The following is a 22018-nucleotide window of genomic DNA, read 5'->3' as shown; positions in this document are numbered from 1 at the left end:
TGAACAACCTCTGCATGACAGTATACCAGTATACAAAAAAAAAACACAAAAAAACAAAAACAAACAAAAGTTTATATTTTTGAAATCCAAAGCAATTTAATCACAGAGGGAATAGAGAAATGGCATGAGAGAAATGAAAATCCATGACAATTTGGCTCACTTAAAGAAGGTTTTATTAAAAAGGCATCAGAAAAAACAAATGCATTATTCAAAACAGTAAGCCTGAAACATTATAGGCATGTACGCTATTTGTACTGTAAAGACTTCTTACATTTCTACATTACTGAGTAATGGGAGCTAATAAAAAATGCATTATTCAAAACAGTAAGCCTGAAACATTATAGGCATGTACGCTATTTGTACTGTAAAGACTTCTTACATTTCTACATTACTGAGTAATGGGAGCTGGTGCTTCAGGAGTAAAGGGATCCGGATTTATTTTGTTCAGATCCACTATGACAGCGTCATACTCTTTTTTCCATTCCTCTGGTGACAGTGAAGATGGGCTGGTCTCCAGAAACTTATACGCATCTTTAGTCTGCAAGCTAAAGATGCTCTTTGCATTCAGACAGGATTCACCGAAGGCTTTCCAATGCTGAAAGATTTGAGGTAAAAAATCAGTTACAGCTCAGAGAATGCAATCAAGGTGAACATTATCTCAATGTCTAAGTTACCCCTTGTGCTGTACTAATAGACTCCAGAAAGATCTCCTTCATTTCACTCTCCTCGATGAAGTGTTCATTAGCAAACGTCTCGTCTTTGAGAGCCTCCAGCATTACACTCACTGATTCCCAGAACTTCTGAAGCTGAATCAGAATTTTTTGGATACGGGAAAGGCATTTTTGGACATCATTCAGATGGACAGGGTCCGGTATTGAACCTTTAGAAACAATATGAAACAGACATTAATTATAAGAGATCACTCTGAGGCTTCTGGTGTAAATCAGGAATTGTGTCGAGCATGATTGGAGATCTTTTAAGTGAAAGAATCTTACCATTTTCAATTTTCATGCTTGCCAACTTCAGCTGCATATCAGTCATCCTGACATGGATGTTCCACTCCTTGCTCATCAGGCTTGATTTATCAAAGGAGAGTTGAGACAATTCGCTGGACAGACCCTGGGTTTTCGCAGCCACACCAGGGCCAGTTTTAGCATCATAAATTGATTTAACAATGGGTCCAACAAATGGTACAAGGGCAGCAAAGAGACTGAGACCATTACTTTTGCTAGAAGCTTCTTTGACATGATTCTGCAGTTCTTGGTTTTTCTGTGCAATCTTTGCCTCAATTTGTCCAATCTGCTCATTGTTTTTCTTCAGTTGATCTTCGAGATCCCTCACCACCGTCTCCTGAGCCTCTATCTCCTTAGTAGTTTGTGCTTTTCTTTTTTCTGTCTCAGTCTTTTCAAGAATTACATCACTGGTGCAGGAAGCCACACTGTGGTTGTGTTTCTCATATCTGACAATAACAGATTTCACATTAATCATCAGCTTAAACACAGTAAATGTTCTTGATATACACTGTTCATCCACAGGACTTTTGACAGTGGCCATATTAAAAGTGTTCCAGATATGGTAAATTCAACAAATCTTGCTATATTTTCTTATGCTAAAATTTAAATTCTAGCAATATTTTAATTTTTTTTTTACCTATCTACCATCTTCTCCACTTTGTCAACAATTTCACTGATCCATTGTCTGGCTTTTTCCAGGGACTTAATTGCCAAAATGGTTTTGTCCTTTTCAACAGCAACCTTCAGCGCAGGCAGCAGCGTGGAAACCAGGTTTTTACTTGTGGCCGCACACTGAAAGACAGCAGAAATGCTAACACTCTTTATCTTCATATTTCATAGTTTACATAGGAAACAACTGGTTAAAACAATCAGTTGTGTCATGAGTTTAAAGATTAGGCTCATTTGAGATGCCAATCAAGAGTGAAATAAATGCAGATCATTTCAGTAGTTCGAAACAGCTCACCAAAGCCAACATTCCAGAAAAGTTTGTGTTGGCTGGTAAACTCCTTTGAACTGCCATTAGTCCATGATGATTGAGTAATAGGTGGGTTTGTTCTAGGGCTCTGCCTTCTCATTCATTCTTTCACTCGGTCCGAGTGAACTGATCTGTATGGTATAAAATGCTATATACAAATAAACTTGAGTAGAATGCCAAATTGCAGATATGATGGGAACATATCCACATTTCTGTGATCAGAACTTTATTAACTGCTCTTTTCTCATTATCGTTTTCATTGTGTGGTTGTTGTGCTATGAAGATATAATGTAGCACATTTAAATATTCATCTAAAAACTGCAGATTTCTTACCAGTATTTACAATTTTTATGACTGCCATCTGTCTTGTTTAAGAGAATTGTGGACTCTTCATCTTTCAGAATTCATTCATCTCTTGGACAGACGGTAACACACTCTTAACAATAAAGGTCCTTTATTGGCATCTATGGTTCCACAAATAATTTTTATCATTCATGGAACTTTTCCATTACACACAAGTTTCTAGTGCAAAAAAAGCTCTTTAGATTTTTAAAAGATTCTTTGCTGACAAAAATTGTTTCTTTTATTGCATTGCTGTGAAAATACACTTTTGGAGTCTTCATTCTTAAGAGTGTTATTGGATGTGGGTTGCAATAACAGAAATGGCTCAAGAACATTGGCTTTACCTTCAGCAGCAGAGCCTCTGAGGATCCAAAGAGAAGCTGAGTTTCAACAGCACGCTCTCGGAGAACCCTCTCCAACTTGGGGAACTTAGCCAGGCAGAGATAAGAGAGGTGGTAGAGCAAAGCTGTGCGCTGAGCAGATGGAAGAAGCTCCGTAACAAAGTCGGGGCTACTTGCGACCGTAATTTCTGTAGAGTTACAAATGTGATAGTTATAACTTGATGGTTTTGCACAGACTTGTGTCAATTATTAACAACATGCAAAATGTTAGATGTTAACGTTTTATCAGTGAAAAACAATTCAGAAATTTTTACCCACCTTGGCTGTCTGACATTTTTTTGTCTGTAAAGGAAGTACCTGGAAAACACTAAAAACAACACCAGAATGAGATAAGTAACATAAAAACAATGGATGAGAGAGGCCAGTAAAAGTTACCTGTAAGATAAGTGAACCTCTAAACAATGTAGTTGACTGCATCAGCATGGGGAATTTATACTCAATGGCACCTCCTTAAACTGGTTCCCAAAACAGGTTTGTGCATTTGTGAAATTCTTCGGCTTGCAGGTCCGGACTGGTCATCAGGACCCCTGACAGAATTCCTAGTGGCCTGGCGAGTAGACCAGTTGTCTGTAAGCATGCAGTGTTTTGGGGACAAGCATTGTTTTTGCTTGCATGTTTCTATATTTAACACATATTTTAATTTTCTAATCTAAAATTTTAATTCTAAAATTAAAACATATGATTTATTGAAATATATAGGCTAATTATAACTTCCTATAATTTCTTTTGCACCCTCTGTTGAGAGAAGTAGATTTTAATTGTTTTAGCTATGATTATATTATTAATCAATATCATCTGAAGTTTTGAATAACAAAGAAAAAAAAAAATCAGACTGGTAAAACGTTTCACAGGATCAAAGTACACTGAACAAAATTCTAAACGCAACACCGGTTCATATGAACTGATTGAGCCGGTTTAACCAGCAAACAAGTTCATAGGAAGTAACCGTTTGAGCCGGTTCACTAATCGAACTTAATCAAAAAGGACTCAAAAAGAACCAATTGAGCCGGTTCAACCAGAAGTCAAGGTTTGCCGAGGTTTACCGAGGAGTCTGACGATGACACAACGCAACACTTTTGTTTTTGCCCCCATTTTTCATGAGCTGAACTCAAAGATCTAATAATTTTTCTATGTACTCAAAAGGCCTATTCCTCTCAAATATTGTTCACAAAAACAAGTCAGTATCTGGTGTGACCACCATTTGCCTCACAACAACACATCTCCTTCGCATAGAGTTGATAAGGTTGTTGATTGTGGCCTGTGGAATGTTGGTCCACTCCTCTTCAATGGATGTGCAAAGTTGCTGGATATTGGCAGGAACTGGAACATGCTGTCGTATACGCTGATCCAGAGCATCCCAAACATGCTCAATGGGTGCAATGTCCGGTGAGTATGCTGGCCATGCAAGAACTGGGGTGTTTTCAGCTTCCAGGAATTGTGTACAGATCCTTGCAACATGGGGCTGTGCATTATCATGCTGCAACATGAGGTGATGGTCGTGGATGAATGGCACAACAATGGGCCTCAGGATCTCATCACGGTATCAATAAAATGCACCTGTGTTCGTTGTCCATAACATATGCCTGCCCATACCATAACCCCACCACCACCATGGGCCACTCAATCCACAACGTTGACATCAGCAAACCCCTCACCCACACGACGCCATACACGCTGTCTGCCATCTGCCCTGTACAGTGCAAACCGGGATTCATCCTTGAAGAGAACACCTCTCCAAAGTGCCAGATGCCATCGAATGTGAGCATTTGCCCACTCAAATTGGTTACGATGACAAACTGCAGTCAGTTCGAGAGCCCAATGAGGACGACGAGCATGCAGATGAGCTTCCCTGAGACGGTTTCTGACAGTTTGTGCAGAAATTCTTTGGTTATGCAAACTGATTGTGACTGGTCTCAGATGATCTTGGAGGTGAAGATGCTGGATGTGGAGGTCCTGGGCTGGTGTGGTTACATGTGGTCTGCGGTTGTGAGGCCGGTTGGATGTACTGCCAAATTCTCTGAAACGCCTTTGGAGACGGCTTTTGGTAGAGAAATGAACATTCAATTCACGGGCAACAGCTCTGGTGGACATTCCTGCAGTCAGCATGCCAATTGCACGCTCCCTCAAAGCTTGCGACATCTGTGGCATTGTGCTGTGTGATAAAACTGCATATTTTAGAGTGGTCTTTTATTGTGGCCAGCCTAAGGCACACCTGTGCAATAATCATGCTGTCTAATCAACATCTTGATATGCCACACCTGTGAGGTGGATGGATTATCTCGGCAAAGGAGAAGTGCTCACTAACACAGATTTAGACAGATTTGTGAATAATATTTGAGAGAAATGGGCCTTTGTTGTCTTAGATCTTTGAAAGTCTTAGATCTTTGAAAAATGGGGGCTCATGAAAAATGGTGGTAAAAACAAAAGTGTTGCATTTATAATTTTGTTCAGTGTGTATTTAACACATCTTTTAGTTTTTTTTATTATAAAATTTTAATTCTGAAATTAAAACATATGGTTTATTGTAATATATAGGCTAATTATAACTTCCTATAATTTCTTTTGCACCCTCTGTTCAAAGAAGGAGATTTTAATTGTTTTAGCTATGATTATATTATTAATATCATCTGAAGTTTTGAATAACAAAGAAAAAAAAATTAGACTGGTAAAACGTTTCACATGATCAAAGTATTTGTCTCCTGTTTCAAAGGATCAACAAATCAGTTAAAAAAGAGCTTGTGTACATTGCAAAAAAACAAAACATAACAAAACAAAAAACATTTACAATTATGAAAACAACAAAATAAAATCATCCATTTGTATTTCTGCAACAGTTTTAACAGCACTTGCTCTTCACGAACTGCCATTGCACTCTTGATTTTTCCCAAAGCAAAGGCAGGTTTGTGCATTTGTGAAATTCTGAGGTTTGCAGGCCCAGACTGGCCATTGGGAGCCCTGCTAGAATTCCTGGTCCCTGGCGAGTAGACCAGTTGTCGCACAAAGTGTTTGGGGGAAAAGCATTGTTTTTGCTTGCATATTTCTATATTTAACAAGTGTTAATTTTGTATTTTTTAAAATATATGATTCATTGTAATTTATAATTATAACTTCCTAATTTTTTTGCACTCTCTGTTGAAAGTAGAACATTTTAATTGTTTTAGCTATGATTATGTTATTGATCAATGTCATCTGAAGTTTTGAATAACAAAGAAAAAATTCAAACTGGTAAAAATGTTTCAAAGGTTCAAAGGATTTATCTCCTGTTTCAAAGGATCTGTATACACATCAGTTAAAATCAATTAAAAAGAGCTTGTGTACATTGTGTACACTGGTGAGATATCATTGATTTAATTTGCAGTTGATTTCATCTAAGGATGTGTGGCTCTGAGTCTGCTGTAGTTGTGTTTCTGCTTGTCTCTTCTTATTTTCTGTTCTTGTTGTTCCTCTTAACTTCAGTAATTCTGCTTGTTAACCGCAGGTATCATCACTAATGGTCAATCATCACTTGCAGAGTGAATGATTGTTCACTAAAGGCAGGTACACACCAAGCCGAAGCCGACGAACTAGTGGCGACAAAAGCAGACTGTGGGGTTGGCTCACGTCGGCAGTGTCTGGGTCCAAAGTTGCCCTGACACACCAAACCAACACTCGACAGCCAATAGCCAAGTAGCACGTCCATTCTGCGCCTGCATAAGATGAAATGCCTTTCCGTACCAGCAGGTGGCAGTAGCTGAACAGCAGAATGATCAGATGGCCTGACGGAACGAAGAGCTACGACGCCGATTCGACATGTCGAATTGGCCGAAAAAAAGCCAACGAGCAAAACGAACAAAAACTGCCCGACGGCCGACCATCGGCTTGGTGTGTTCCTGCCTTAAGGCTGCGTTTACACTGCAAGTCTTAAAGCACAGATTTGGTCTTTTGATCCAATCTTTTGCCCAGTCTGTTTACATTCACTTTAGATGCAATTGGTATCCAAAATATGTGTTTACATTAATTCTCACCCAAAATGATAGTCATTGATAGCTTTTAGTGATGTTCGGTTCTTGAACAAATCGTTCGGTTGAAACCGGTTCATAGGAAGTAACCGGCCAAGCCGGTTCACTTATCGAACTGAATCGAAAATTAGTTCCAAGGTGACGATGGAAGACGTACAAGCCAAAGTAGCATGTCCAACTCAAAAAGAACCGACTGACCCGGTTCAACCAACTGTCGAAGTTTGCAGCGGACTACCAAGGACTCAAAAAGAACCGATTAAGCCGGTTCAACCAGATGTCGAGGTTTGCCGAGGATTACCGAGGACTCTGATGAGTGAGTTGATGATACCATGCAAGCCTGCGGCACTTATTGGAAATATGCTTATTATGGCTATTTTATTAAAACCTGCAAAAACCTTTTGTCGAGAGACGTCAATAAATTTTACTATGGTTTATTATAGCCTACATGCAGATTATAAATTGTAAAGTGAAATCAATGAGTTTATTCTTTCTATATACTTTAGACATTAGAACATATGCACGTTTGTACATAAATATGTGTGTTCAGTTTGCCCTCGCGGAGGTCTGTGCACGCCACTGTGTGTGTTGTAGTTGTGAACAGGTTTGGGAAGGTTACTTTTAGAATGTATTTCACTACAGATTAAAAAATACATGCTTTAAAAAGTCATCTGTAACGTATTTCGTTACATTACTCAAGTTTAGTAACTAAATCTAAATACTTTGAAATACTTTGAAATACTTAAAAGGTGATAAAGAGGATCTTTTCGTCGACTGAGAAACCAAAGACTGTTACTGAGTTTTTGAAATGAGCGCATGCGTAAGAACAACCCCCCCTCCTTTCGAGGGAACGCCTCCCAAAACTCGAGTGTTTACCACAGGCATTCGCTGTATCGTGTTAGTGGATTCATTATGTCGGACTCACCGCAGGTAACTCGTAATCTGCATTTGTTACTCCTGTCTCCAGACAAAAACATCGCATGCGGCGCCTGTGGAGTGTGGAAAGTTACTGGAGCGCGCAGCCGCGCTCGTCTTTCACAAGGAACGTCATGGCAGTGATTGACAAGCCAGAGGGCCAATCGTTTACGCGATGATTGCCTAAACGATTGGCTGATGTTTTTAAGGCCCTACCTCGTGCACAGATGATGTATATTAATATTATTCCTTTCAGTGCACCTAATAAATAGTCTTTTATCAGTTAGTAAAGACAGTTTTAAGTAATATTGCAAAAATGTATAAAACAAAACATCCTCTTTAGCACCTTGAACACAAAGGACCATATTAACTTGATGTTCTGTTTTAAGTTTACAACCTGTAAATAAAAATGACCTCTACCCATTTGGTTTTCCACTCAATTCTATTTTTAACATCAGTTACAAAATGTATATCTGCAATTTATTAGACATAACCTATGTGTTGGTAAAGAATTTCAATATCTTGATATAAACAAATTAAGAAAATATTTGTTTCTTTTAACATCACATCCATAATATACAATTACTATTGATATATCATTCCAAAATTATATTTTTATATTTGTAAAAATGTGCATCAGAGGGATAACAAAATATTAAATAACAATAAAATATTGTTATTAATATAGATTGTTTTATAGGTGTATAGAGTTGAATTGACACAGTGGTTTAAATTGTTTTATTAACAAAGTTTGTTTGTAACATTTAGAATGTTTATAAAGAAAATGAAATGAAATGATCTACCCAATAATCTCAAGAGAAGGCCTATATTCAAAGCTGACTCACCTACGGTTTCTCAACAGTTTTTTGCATCTCTCCACCACCACATTTTACAGGTTTGGGAAAAAATTTGATCATTTTGTGTGAACTATCCCTAGTATAAATATGTTTATACTAATATTTAACCTTAGTGCACTGATAGCTGCATAAATATTAACCATATAAACAACAAACAGCAAAGAAAAAAAACTATTTGATTTTTTAAAAAATAATCCTTTATTTCATTTTTTAATTATTATTAGTGATGCACCTTTTTTGATTTTTCATGGTCAACGGAAGCAAATTGGCTGATTCTGATACTGGTTGCAGATTTTTTATAAAGCAAATTTATTTGTTGTTTATTTGTTCAAAAAATGTGTAGCTCTTTGATATTAGAGACAAACACTGCATTTATATCACAATCCAAACAAAGATGTTATGAACATGAGCATGATCAGTTGTTTTCCATTTAAATTATTGTATAATTTTAAGATTAACAGAAAAAACAGTATGGTCTGACTTTAGCTTTGTGAAATTATGCTACATAAGGCACATTACACAATCAGCAGACGGACTGAATGAAATGCAGATTCACTCTCTGACAGTAGGTGGCGCTTACGGAACAGCAGCGATATAGCGTTTCCATGGTTACCACCATATACACAAAGCTACTTCATACGGAGATAAGAGGAAAAGCCACCAAAACTTGTCTGAAGACAGTTCCCTTCATATACATCCATATCAACCCCAATTTAATATTTAGATTATTCTTCCTATGTTTCGCGAGCAGTGAGCTTGAGCATGGTACAGTATTTTCTTTGCATGGCGCGTCTGTTCTCTTTGTGTCCGTTTTCAGCGCATGCCTGTGTTAACGTCCTGTTGACAGGCTTACTAAATATATCCTGACATTTTGGGAAATTATTACAAAGCTGTTTGTTTGCAATCCCGGAATAAATATCAAAATAAAACTAAAAAACCTTTGGATTTATGACCAGTGGACTACTGAATCTCTATTTTGATCATGAACTCGAGTAGTAGCCTAAGTTACGCCATATACCTAAACATTTGGAATGAATTATTAAGATTTAAAGTTTGTCTGTAAAGTACACCAAGAAATTGGCTTTATAAAACATTATTTAACGCATGATTAAGTGGATTTTAATTCTATGAGGATTTCGTGTTATTTTTCAAAGACCTAATAAATTCTTATAAATATTAAACGTAGCTAGTGATAATCATACAAAGCTCAGCGTACGAGTAAATAGGAAAATAAGGAGTAAATAAACAAAATAACATTTTCAAAGACCAAGAACAGCAGAGCATAGGCCTACCTCAAGATGCTTTTTCAGATTAGATGTTGAATCCTTTGAAGCCGATAGAAGTTTTGTTGCAGGTAGACATAGCTTGCATTGCGCTATGATGTTACTGTACGTCCTCCTTCATGTTTATATAAGTAAAACTGTCTTTGAATTTCCAACAGAGAAATGCGTTATGCCCTGTTTTCCCGTCCATTTTTTGTGTGCGATCTCATGTCTGCACTCTGCAGGTTGTTAATATCTGAACAGGCAGCGTGCGTTTTTTTTTATTTTTTTTTTATAAAGGACAGAGTCTGAGAATCATCAACATTGGCTCGTTGGTTAAAAATCCTCAAACAGCTTACGTTAATAGCCTATTAAATGAAATAAATGACATAAAAATTCAAAGTAATCCCTTTGGTAATCTAAAATACTTTTTGAATGTAACTGTATTTTGATTACCATCTATTTAAAATGTAACTGTAACGAAATACAGTTACACAAATTTTGTATTTTAAATACGTAACGTCGTTACATGTATTTCGTTACTCCCCAGCCCTGGTTGTGAATCTTATCCACAATGTAGGCTAATCAATATTGTTCAGTCGTGTCCGACATAAAGGATCTGCGATCCAATGAAACTGTGACCACAAACCATTAACTGAATGAGGCAATAATCAGCAATAGGCTATGCGTTTACACAAATAACTTTTTATTTGAATGTTTCAATATGAATGGTTCATTGAGTCGAACTGTCCGAAAAGAGCCGGTTCGCGGAAATGAATCGGACTTTACATCACTAATAGCTTAACTATGCACATGGTAGTCCCTTAGGTTTTGAATGGCCGTGCTATCAAAATTATTTATATATTTAATGTTTAACAGCTGTTAGTGTCAGTGAATATTTTGCAGCGTGAAATCTTACTAAACAGATATAGACCGGAAAATAAAGGTAATTTTCGTTTGTTATTTTATCTATGGCTCGTTATGAGATCAGCCATCACCACCCAATCACAGAGATCATTGTCACCTGAATTCTAATCACCCGCACCTGCTTATCTCCTCATCACTGCAAGCACACACATCACTCTGGCACTTTGCCTGGTCTAGTTTGAGTAAGAATTTACTTACCTGTCAGCACTTACCTCTGAACAGGGTATGCTGTATTTCTCCATTGTCTCTCCTGATCCTCTGTGTCTCCAGAGTCTTCTCTATCAGGCTCCAGCCATTCTCCACTCTCCTTGCCAAAGTGTGTGTTTCAGCTGCTATCATCCATGACCTCCTCAGTCATCTGCAACAGAACAGAACTGTCAGTATCCCCATTTGCTATTTCTTCTACTGCTTCATCTATTATACTCGCCTGCTTGTGTCCATTACCTTCTGCTTTGAATAAACCTGTCTCTCATTATCACAAACATTGTTGTGAGTCTGTGTTTCGTAACATGTTAGATCTAGAATTCTGAAGAGAGATAAAGTTGTAGGTAAGATTACAGTTATTTGAATGACTTCAAATATGAATAATAGCGAGAGTGTGAGCGCGAGAGAGTAGCCTACCCAGTGAAGCTTTTGGTTTAATAAAAAAAAAAAAAAAAATGCAATCATTGATGAGGTTGAGAAATATAATGTAGGCTAGTTTTCAGTGCAGCTTATTTTCTTTTAAATTAACCAGGCAGATGTTGAAAACCAGCTGCTGAATGTGTGTGTGTGCATGCAATTTCTTTCTTGGAAAAGATATCTAGATAGGTATATAAAGTTCCCACCTCAATAAAAAAGAACTGTGAATTTTAGTGCGAGTGCATACAGGCACACCTGCTTCATAATACATTAAAAGCTATCTTTGTGGGCAAACGTGTCTCCAAAAGCCACCACAAGGCTTGGAATTCCAATGGGAATCGGATATGCATGTCGGATGTCCAGATGTCGGATATGTATCTGATTTAAAACCACATTTGGAAGTGGCTCAGATCGGATGTGGAAAAATCGGATGTCGTGTGGATTGTGTAAATGCAGCCTAAATGCAACACCGTTTCAGTGTAACTTCTACTGGGAATATATGAAAACAAAGCAGTGTTTTTTTTTTAACACTGAGGATTTTGCAAGTAAACATGTAACCTGCAACATGATTTTTTTTTTTTTTTTAATATATTAACCCTCTGGGCCCTGAAATAAGGCCATAAAACCCATACTGAACATTTCTTCACAAGACTTTTGAAAAAATGTATGATGTAGGCTAGAATTTTTGCTTCAAACGATTTAAAAAAAACATATTGATTTAAAATTTGTAAGACATGTTTTATGTCAGAAGGCTGTATGCAGGGAGGGCATGAATGATCATGAATAATGATGTTTCACACCTGGGAAAACAAAAACTCTCCCTTAATGGCCCTGTCAGCTGAATGTCAACTTGAAGAGTCACACACCTTTGTGCCATTCCTGAAACCGTTCCTGTTCAACATACTGTGTGATAAGCATTGGCTGAGGGTTAAATATAATATAATAATATGTATTAAAATTAGAAATATTAACAATTAGTTTTGTTGTGGTTTTCTTGTGATCATACCAGCACCCAAAAGACAAAATATGTTGGTCCACTAGCACACCAGCCTCCCAAACTGGTCCCAGTATGTAAAACATACCTTTTGCTGGTGACCAACAATGCTGGATTTTTCAGCATGGATGTCTGATATGGAAACATCCACATTCCTGTGATCAAAAGCTTTCTTAACCGCTCTTTTCTTTTTATCATTTTGTGTGTTTGTTGTGTTATGGAGAGGATATAGTGTAGTACATATTTAAATATTCATTTAAACACCACTCCCAGCAGTGTGGATTGCATTGGAATGTTCAAAAAAAGTGTACCGTTGCTCAGCCATTTTAAACTTCCTTTTACTCCTGATAAAGGAACAAAAAAGAACTTCCCTGCTGAAAAAAGCAGCATTGTTGGTCACCAGCATGAGGTATGTTTCGCATGCTGGGACCAGTATGGAATGCTGGTTACTGCCCAGAGGAAAAAATAATTGTTCAGTGTTTGCTTTTCCTAAGATCAGGAGAGTTTCAGGAGACAGCTAATTAGTTGTGGTTCTCATATATCCCTCATTTTAGTTTTAACAGAGTTTCAGATGTTTCTCCTAAAATTCCTTATGAGAAATAAGAGTAGAAAGAATTGAGAAATGAGAAATAACTGAAAGAAAATGAGTTAAAACTGAGAATGTGGTGGAAGGAACATAGAACATCTCTTTATTGTCTTGCTGCAATCTCTTTCAAGACTCCATTATAGGAATATTTTATTGCTCAGAGTTTGCTCTTTCTAAGCTTATGAGACTTAGTTGTGATTCTCATTTATCTCTCATTGTATGTTTCTCCTAAAATTCCTTAGAAGAAATAAAGGTAGACACAACCGAGACATGAGGGAGTTGAGGGAGTCCAAAATGATAAACGAGAGATCTCTTAATTGTCTTGCTGTAATCGCTTTCTAGACTCCATTATAAAAATATTTTTAGAGCTTGCTTTTTTTTTTTATTGGGTTTTCTCACCTTTAATGGGCAGGACTGTAGGATGAGAGACAGGATACAATGGGAGAGGCAAGAAGTGAAGAGGAGCAGGAAAGTAGTCAAGTCAAGTCGCCTTTATTTATATAGCGCTTTTTACAATGCAGACTGTGTCAAAGCAGCTTTACAATAATAAGAAGAAAATCTTGCAGTAAGATTATTTTTAGTCCATCTCTTTCAGGATAGGAGATGGACTAAAATGAACTCCCCAAACTTACTGCCCGTTTCTGAAACAATAAAAACTCACTATCTGAAGATCTCAGAGAAAGAGCATGAAAAGAGCCTTGCCCAAACATCTCCCCTTGTTTGTTTGATCTCAGCTTTTGTCATAGCAGGAAAATCAAGTCTTACAGAGGACACAAATGTGAGCAATCCAGTTAAAGGCAGGAACACACCAAGCCGACAGTCGGCCGTCGGGCAGTTTTTCTTCGTCGGCCGACTAAGTTTTCTCAGTGTGTTCCGCACCTTCGGCTGAAGTTGGTCCTCGTCGGCTTTTTTTTCAGCCAATTCGAAATGTTGAATCTGCGTTGGAGCTCGTCGGTCCGTCTGGCCATCTGATCATTCTGATTGCCTGGTCAGCTACTCCCGCCTGCTGGTTCGGAAAGGCATTTCATCTCATGCAGGCGCAGAACTGACGTGCTACTTGGCCGTCGGCTGTTTAGCGTCGGTTTGGTGTGTCAGGGCAACTTTGGACACAGACGCTGCCGACATGAGCCAACCCCACAGTCTGCTTTCGTCGCCACTAGTTCGTCGGTGTCGGCTTGGTGTGTTCTGGCCTTAAGGAGAGAAATATGAGCACTGTGTGTGATGTTGTTGAGATCTCTTCTAAAGCTTTAAAGGAGACCATTGTGAGAGTGTTAGATTTTTTGTCTCAGGGGACAAGTGTGAGAAGTAGGAGACTCAAGCAAAAGTCTCCATTTGATGTTAAAGTAACCTCATTTTTGTCTAGGAGAAACATTTGATATGTTAAAGAGATCTCATTTATTATTTTTCTTTCCTATGAGTGGTTTGCTGGTCGTCAGCAAGGGAAGTGGGAGTGCTGGTTGACAGCTACACCAGCTCAGTTTTGCTTGAGAACAGCATGACTATGTACCTGTGTACCAGCTTTATCGCCTGGCAAGGCCAGACTGATATATCTTCTACAAGAAATATCAGTCTGGTCAGTCCGCCCTCCGTCGCGATTCGAGTCAACTCCAAACCGTCCGGTGCAATCAGATTCATTCATTTCAGTGACGCAAACAGTGTCACTCTAGTGCGGCGAAAGTCCCTTCAATATCAACAAAGATTGCGCACGGAAGACCGAGAGTTTGTTCTATTCAGCCGTGAATTCAGTTTTAAATTACCAAAAATACATTAATTATTTACTTTTCGCTGTTGACTCTCTTGTCGCTTTGCTAACGTCATATCCGTCATTCTCTGATTGGTTTACTCCGCTTCCTGTTTGCTCAGATTTGCTCCGCCCTCGAAATCGAATTGATTCAATGACCGACCAGACTCATCCGCTGGTACAGTGGTGAGGCTGGATTTTCCAGGCAACCAGCTTTACCAACTATAACCAGGATAAAACATCCTGGACCAACATGGAATTCAAGTTGGTTCATGCTGAAATTTTCAACAGGGTAGTCACTTCAAAAAAGGGAAACAATTTTATTATACAATACAATGTAACATTTATTCCCCATGCAATTTCTCTTACAATCCAATATAAGGCAAAATAAATATGTTTCTGTATTCTTCTGACTTCTGCACATTACACTTTAATCGCTGCCGGAATGGTACTCACAATTCTGACTTTGTAAACACGCAATTGCGACTTTATATTATGCAATTCTGAGAAAAGAAGTCAGAATTGTGAGGAATTAAAGTCGCAATAACCGCTTTTATTTTTAATTTAGTGGTGGAAACAAGCTTCCATAAAAACTGTAGACCCCTAGGGTCACCGTGATTTTGCCAAGTAAGACATGTTCCTAGATCAGCATCTTTGTTGATCCTGGAACAACATTCCAATCAACAGATTTGATGGACAAGTTTACCATTTATGTCAAGTTTAGGCTTGCAACCAGGGTTAGGTGCTTCTACATCAATGTTATTCACCTATCTTTCCCCTCTGATTTTATGGATAAGTTATGGGTAGGATTAGGTTTAGGGGTAGGAATAGGGTTAAGAATGGAATGTTGTTCTAGGAACTGGCAAAATCACGGTGACCATTAGCCTAGACAAGCATGGTTATTTGTTCATTGTTGCGTCCTTACCTATTTATCTGAAAGCCTGTAATCAATCAGGCAAAACAGCTCTGATGATTTATCATATATAACACAAAATATGCATTGTTTTGAAAATGTGAACTGTTGCAGTTACAGTTTTTTACAATCACTTTGCTACTATTTTCAGAACCTTGATGTCACTTTTCACAACTCTAGACACAAAACTCACAACCAATGATCAAAATGCACATTTTTCAAAACTCTAACCCTTTTCTCAATTGCTTGGATACAATACACATAAAACTTAGATCATTCGTTCATTCAACAAAAATCACCTGTTCAATATGACACAACTTAACATCAAAGTACTACTATTTCAAAAGGCAATTCACACATTACATTTCAAATGAGTGTCTATTCATTTCCTTACAATGATCTAACTATCAGTTGATACAACTGCTCAAAATGATAAGTAACTGTTGCATTACTCTTAATGCATAGTTGTATGGAAACAGAAAAACAATCTTCCATGTTTACTGTAAACCATGAAAGTTTCAGGTTAACAAGATTCATTGTCACCAATTAGCCTGGAGCACGAACCAATTAGACTAAAATATCCATGGATGTAGCCTAATATGTTATCATAATGCTTCATCAGACACTGTGTCTATGGCCCCAAATACTGTACCACCTTCTCACACTGCAAAACATGCTGTTCTTACTTAGAGTTTTTGTCTTGTTTCTAGCCAAAATATGTTAAAGTTCTTAAATCAAGAAGCATTTTCTTGACAATTTTGACTTATTGTTCCTGAAAACAAGAAAATAATTTTTACTTGTCAAGAAAATGCTTCATGAATATAAGATATTTTGACTAGAAACAAGACAAAAACTCTAAGTAAGAACAGCATGTTTTACAGTGCACTCCTGTTTTGTTTCTTACAGTACAGTTGAGGAACACTGCATTTGATGTTTTACAGTACTGTCTTTTCTTTTCTATTTCATAGCTAATTATTTTTGCTTTGATTCAAATAAAGCTATGTTGTGATTGTTCTGTAGTGTTTTTCATCAATATATTACAAACTTTGTTCAATGATTCTGTGTCTGTAGTATTCTCTCTACTACTGCAGTACTTTTAAAGAGATGTATTTACTATACATGTAGTACCATAATGAAACTTGTATCACCTATTTTGTTATACAATATTTAATGATTGCACGAACAATGACACAGTGAAACTATTGGTTGCTTGTGTGTGGGTGATCTATAGTTATGTTTCAATGGTATTTCACAGTAAATTTGTGTTTTGAACCAATGATTGTGCAAGTGCAAGATTTCTTTAAAGATGTGAATGCACAATGCAATGTTTTGAACACTAGACAGCCTGTGTTACAAGTGATAACCGTTTTGAGTTTTGTGTCTAGAGTTTTGAAAAATGACATCAAGGTTCTGAAAATAGTAGCAAAGTGATTGTAAAAAACTGTAATGCCTATCATTGAAACTTCATTACTTTTTCGAAATGACACATCCATAATATGGGAAACATTATGAATATTCATGTGTATTCCACCCACTGGAACAGTTTTTCACAGGAACTGAATATTACAAAACGTGTTTAAAGACAAGAAAATATGACAAGGCATATCTCACCCTCATATTCAGCAGTACAACCACAGTGTGTTGCATGCCTCAAAATATTAGCTTCTGACAGTATGAAGCCAACCAAGTTAAGATGTCATTTAGAGACTTCACATCACAAACACAAAGAGAATTAGTTGTAGCACTGTTTTAATTACATTAATTAATTTCAAATAAATCCTATAGGGTTTTGGAAGAAAGGTCATGTCTGAGATCATGTCTCTATGTGTGTGCAAATATTTGTGGTGGATTGAAAATATTTTTCTCTACAAAAGGGGGACCACGGCACAATAAGTTTGGGAACCATTGACTAAACAAGGCAGGTTTGTGCAGTTGTGAAATTCTGAGGTTTCAGGACGCCTGCTAATCCCCCAAAGGCTACACCTTCTGTTCTTTGACAATGGGTTTCAGGTATCTCCATTCCAAACATTTTTAAGGAGGCGCCATAGAGTATAAATTCCCTATGCTGATACCATAAACTGCACTGCTTAGAGGTTCTTTCCTTTGACAGGTATCTTTTTTACTGACATGCTCCATCCATCATTGTTGTAGTGATTCTCATCTAATTTTGTTTTTTGTTGTTTTTCAGGCACTGTAATTTTTTACAGACTACGAAGAGTGAAGATTGGTTGCAGAAAAGCAATGCCCATTACACAAGGTGGGCGAAAGTTTATGAATCGTTTTTGACCAATAAAATGTAATCAAAATCTCTTAGTCTTCAGATATTTACATGCTTCATGTTGTGGTATTTGACACAAGCCTGTGCAAAACCATTATGTAGTAACTATTACATTTGTAATTCTACAGAAGTGATGGGTGAAAATCACCCCAGCTTCTTTCAGGAGCTTCTTCCATCGGCTGATCGTACGGCTTTGCTCTACAATCTCTCCTATCTCTGTTTGGCTAAGTTCCCCAAGTTGGAGAGGGTTCTCAAAGAGTGTGCTGTTGAAACCCAGTATCTTTTTGGCTCCTCTGAGGCTCTTCTGCAGAAGGTAAAGTCAATATTCTTCTGACTTTTCTCTTATTGAAGTCAAACTAAAGAGGCATATTAAATCTGAAAAAAAAACAAGAAGAATTTCAAGGAGTAGAATTGAAATGCTGTGAGTGTAGCTTGTAGAAATGCATTGCAAATTTATTGAATTTAATACATGTTTGATATGCAAAATAAAGTTATTTTTATTCAACCTTGTTAGGCTTTCTGACTGGTGGAGACAAGTTGGATGATAGTTATATAATATTATTTGATAAATGTTTGACATAATGGTACACATTATTGTTGTATTTGATGCAGTTGACTGTTATAGGTAGTACAGTACATATCTCATTAAATGCCAAAAACTCTTCATATTTTGTAAACATTTAGACAGATTCCCCCAACCACCCACATATTTTGGCAAAATTCACCAAAAGTTTATGACTTTGGGGCACTATTAATTTCATACCTACAATAAACATGAAACTTAACTATCTAATATAAATTTATTTATATAAGTTGGCTGAAAAATCTGATATGGCACATGCAAGGACATAACATGTAAAAATTCTTCCTGTCTTTTAGTGTGTGGACACAAGTAACCAAATGGTTTCCTCACTGTTTCCTCAACTGAAACTCGCTGTTGAAAATAATGAAAACATTCAGTCAACCATGTCTTTGCAAAAAGCAGGAGAATGGATCACAGAAATTGTTAACAGAGTGAAAGAGATGGTGGACAGGTACAATTTTAGGAAATGTTTCAAAGTCTTACATGTCAAAAGCATTATAATATATGAACCCATACAAAACAAAGTTTAATGTGATCAAACGAATGGTTTATCTGAAATCTGTCATCACCAGATATGAGAAACACAACCACAGTGTGGCTTCCTGCACCAGTGATGTGTTTCAGGAAAAGGCTGAGACAGACAAAAAAATGCACAAACTACTAAGGAGATAGAGGCTCTGGAGAAGGTGGTGAGAAATCTTCAGATGGAACTGAGGAAAACCTTAGTGGAAATTGGACAAATTGAGGCAAAGATAAACCGATGTCATGGCAGATTTGCTTGTAGAAGAATGTTTGGTTTCAGTTTCCTGTCTGTCGTTGTATCATTTGTTGGATCCGTTCTTAAATCCATTTTTGAAACCAGACCTGCAAGAAACCAGGCTCTCGCCAATGAAAAAGCTCAACTCTTTGCTCAGAAGTCAAACCTGAAAAGCCGGGAGCACAATATCCAAGTCAGGCTGAATGATGTTCAGCTGAAATTGGCAAACATGAAGACGGAAAAGGGTGAGGTTCTTTCAAGATCTCTGTGTGCCAATGGTCAAAAACCTCAGAGTGATCTCTCATAATTAATGTCTGCTTCATATTGTTTTTCAAGGTTCAATACCTGACACTGTCTATCTGAATGATGTCCTGAAGTACCTTTATGAAATCCAAGAAACTCTGCTCAAGCATAACTTGTTCTGGAAATCAGTTCTAGTATTTCTGGAATCTCTCAAAAGCGAGACATTTGCTAATGAACACTTAATTGAGGAGAATGAACTGAAGGAGATTGTTCTGACGAATATTGATTTAGCACAAGAGGTAACTTACACACTGAGTAAATGTTCAGTTGCAGGATTATAGCAGTTAATTTCATTGCATTTTCTGTGTTGTGATTCATTTTCTACCTCAAATCTTTCAGCACTGGAAGGCCTTTGGAGAATCCTGTCTGACGGCAAAGAGGGCTTTTAGCTTGCAGAATAAGGATGCGTACAAGTTCCTGGAGTTCAACCCATCTTCACTGTCACCAGAGGAATGGAAAAGGCGGTATGACATTGTCAAAGCAGATCTGACCAAAATAGGTACTGCCATTTGTGCACCTTAGTAAATGATGGTTGCCATTAAAGGATTAGTTCACTTTCAAATAAAAATTTTCCTAATAATTTACTCACCCCCATGTCATCCAAGATGTCCATGTCTTTCTTTCTTCAGTCGAAAAGAAATTAAGGTTTTTGATGAAAACATTCCAGGATTTTTCTCCATATAGTGGACTTCAATGGAGCCCAAACGGTTGAAGGTCAAAATTACAGTTTCAGTGCAGCTTCAAAGCATTCAACACAATCCCAGACGAGAAAAAAGGGTCTTATCTAGAGAAACCATTGCTCATTTTCTAAAAAAAAAAAATTTAATAATAATAATAATTATGTACCTTTTAACAATAAATGCTCATCTTGAACTAGCTCTCTTTTTCTCTATTAGAATTCAGGCAGTCTAGACACTGCTTAAGTGTATTACTGCCCTCCACAGGTTAAAGTTTGAACTAATTGTTATATACTTGCACTAGCATATTGTATATGACAATTTAGTTCAAACTTTGTCCTGAGGAGGGCAGTAATACACTTAGCAGTGTCTACACTGCCAGAATTCTAATAGAGAAGAAGAAGAGAGGTAGTTCAAGATGAGCATTTATGGTTAAAACATATATAATTTTTATTTATTTTTTAAGAAAATGAGCGATGGTTTCTCTAGACAAGACCCTTATTTCTCGTCTGGGATCGCTGTAAACTGTAATTTTGACCTTCAACCGTTTGGGGTCCATTGAAGTCCACTATATGGAGAAAAATTTTGGAATGTTTTCATCAAAAACCTTAATTTCTTTTCAACTGAAGAAAGAAGGACATGGACATCTTGGATGACATGGGGGTGAGTAAATTATCAGAAAATTAATTTGAAAGTGAACTAATCCTTTAATTTACACATTTATAATGTTTTAGCACAAAGCTGCGTTCAAACCGTCGCTGGCTAGCGCTGTGATCACTAGTGGGCATTCCCACTAGTCTCGTCGTAAATGTTATGAATGACATTCCTAAATGTCATTCTATTATGTGGACATCCTTTTTTTATCCATTTTCTTTCCACTCAAAATTTTGGAGGGAAAAGATTGTATAAATGGAATCATCAAATATAAATATAATATAAAAGAGAAACAACATGGGGAAAAAAAACCTGCTTGTGTAAAAAATATAAAATTTCAATTTCTTTAAAATTAGCATCTTGTCTGTAGTTTGATTTATAGAATTGCTGTGGTACTATATGATACCTTTGTGTAAAAATCGTAAAGCCAAAATCATGATTAATATTGTATAATTTGAAATGTTATGTGTTTGTGTGTATTATGTGTAACATGCATGTTTAAATAAATGGATGAAAAAAATGTTATAGGGCTATTTGTTACTTGGGGTTCACCTCATAATATTATATATATATATATATATATATATATATATATATATATATATATATATATATATATATATATATATATATATATATATATATATTTGGCCTGTCACGATATCCGATTTTTCACTACAGGATTATCATGGCCAAAAGAATTCAAAATAACGATATATTGAAATTATATTAAGAAATTATATTATTTTATAGTATTATATACAGCGAATGAAAGGCTATGTCATTTGGCACTTGCATTATAAATATACAATATTCTTACAAAAATACCCGAGATGGCTTGAAGAAACCATATATTACATCACAAAGGTGTGTTTATTCTATTCATGTTTAATCAGTCAAAAAGTCTCTATCTGTGTTTAATACAGCTATAAGGATTGCTGGATGCCTTTATCCATTTTAGGGATTTCCTGGAAATTATTAATCACGAGTCTCGCCTGGACTTTCTTTCTCACCCTCCTATGGAAGCTTGCTCCTGCCACTAAATAAAAAATAAAAAATGTAATTGTGACTTTTTAGGGTTGTTTGCCTTTTCTTGCAGCGCTGTGCAGACCAGTCGGCGTCTGACTTGAAGCAGTGCATACCGGTTAATGATTTTTATATATAATCTATTTTTAATCTCTATAATAAAAATGTATAATTCAGATTTTGATCTCCATATCCAT

At 36.8% G+C, this 22018-nt stretch overlaps 2 protein-coding genes across 3 annotated transcripts; one reads left to right on the top strand and one right to left on the bottom strand.

Moving 5' to 3' along the window:
- Positions 1-156: 156 nt before the first annotated feature.
- LOC125248039 lies at positions 157-10241 on the bottom strand. 2 transcript variants are annotated; one of them, XM_048159616.1, is made up of 9 exons: positions 9792-10241; positions 3108-3279; positions 2991-3039; positions 2676-2860; positions 1651-1805; positions 996-1459; positions 675-880; positions 382-595; positions 157-273 (listed from the first exon to the last, which is right to left on the bottom strand). In XM_048159616.1, the coding sequence occupies exons 2-8, from the start codon at positions 3153-3155 to the stop codon at positions 389-391; spliced, it is 1314 nt and encodes a 437-aa protein (XP_048015573.1). In that variant the 5' UTR covers positions 3156-3279; positions 9792-10241; the 3' UTR covers positions 157-273; positions 382-388. The 2 variants fall into 2 exon arrangements, with proteins under 2 accessions (XP_048015573.1, XP_048015572.1); XM_048159615.1 differs by lacking the exon at positions 9792-10241 and having other exon boundaries at positions 157-595; positions 3108-3458.
- LOC125246998 lies at positions 4344-20064 on the top strand. Its single transcript, XM_048158164.1, has 8 exons — positions 4344-4490; positions 17635-17653; positions 17732-17800; positions 17950-18134; positions 18701-18855; positions 18977-19406; positions 19498-19703; positions 19804-20064. The coding sequence occupies exons 1-6, from the start codon at positions 4344-4346 to the stop codon at positions 19074-19076; spliced, it is 675 nt and encodes a 224-aa protein (XP_048014121.1). The 3' UTR covers positions 19077-19406; positions 19498-19703; positions 19804-20064.
- The last annotated feature ends 1954 nt before the right edge of the window (positions 20065-22018 follow it).

The sequence above is a fragment of the Megalobrama amblycephala genome, linkage group LG15, assembly GCF_018812025.1.
Source record: "Megalobrama amblycephala isolate DHTTF-2021 linkage group LG15, ASM1881202v1, whole genome shotgun sequence".
In the NCBI taxonomy this organism is placed as follows: Eukaryota; Metazoa; Chordata; class Actinopteri; order Cypriniformes; family Xenocyprididae; genus Megalobrama; species Megalobrama amblycephala.
The sequence above is the reverse complement of the archived record's forward strand: the minus strand, read 5'-3'. Positions and strand labels throughout refer to the sequence as shown.

Excerpts from the sequence above, each read along its gene's own strand:
- LOC125248039 (XM_048159616.1), bottom strand. The coding sequence starts at position 3,155 with ATGCTGATGCAGTCAACTACATTGTTTAGAGGTTCACTTATCTTACAG. Across the intron at positions 3,040-3,107 it reads GAGGTTCACTTATCTTACAG|TGTTTTCCAGGTACTTCCTT; the intron begins GTAACTTTTACT and ends TGTTGTTTTTAG. Across the intron at positions 1,806-2,675 it reads CAGAGGCTCTGCTGCTGAAG|TGTGCGGCCACAAGTAAAAA; the intron begins GTAAAGCCAATG and ends GCTGTCTTTCAG.
- LOC125246998 (XM_048158164.1), top strand. The coding sequence starts at position 4,344 with ATGGGCCACTCAATCCACAACGTTGACATCAGCAAACCCCTCACCCAC. Across the intron at positions 17,801-17,949 it reads AGCAATGCCCATTACACAAG|AAGTGATGGGTGAAAATCAC; the intron begins GTGGGCGAAAGT and ends GTAATTCTACAG. Across the intron at positions 18,135-18,700 it reads CTGAGGCTCTTCTGCAGAAG|TGTGTGGACACAAGTAACCA; the intron begins GTAAAGTCAATA and ends CCTGTCTTTTAG.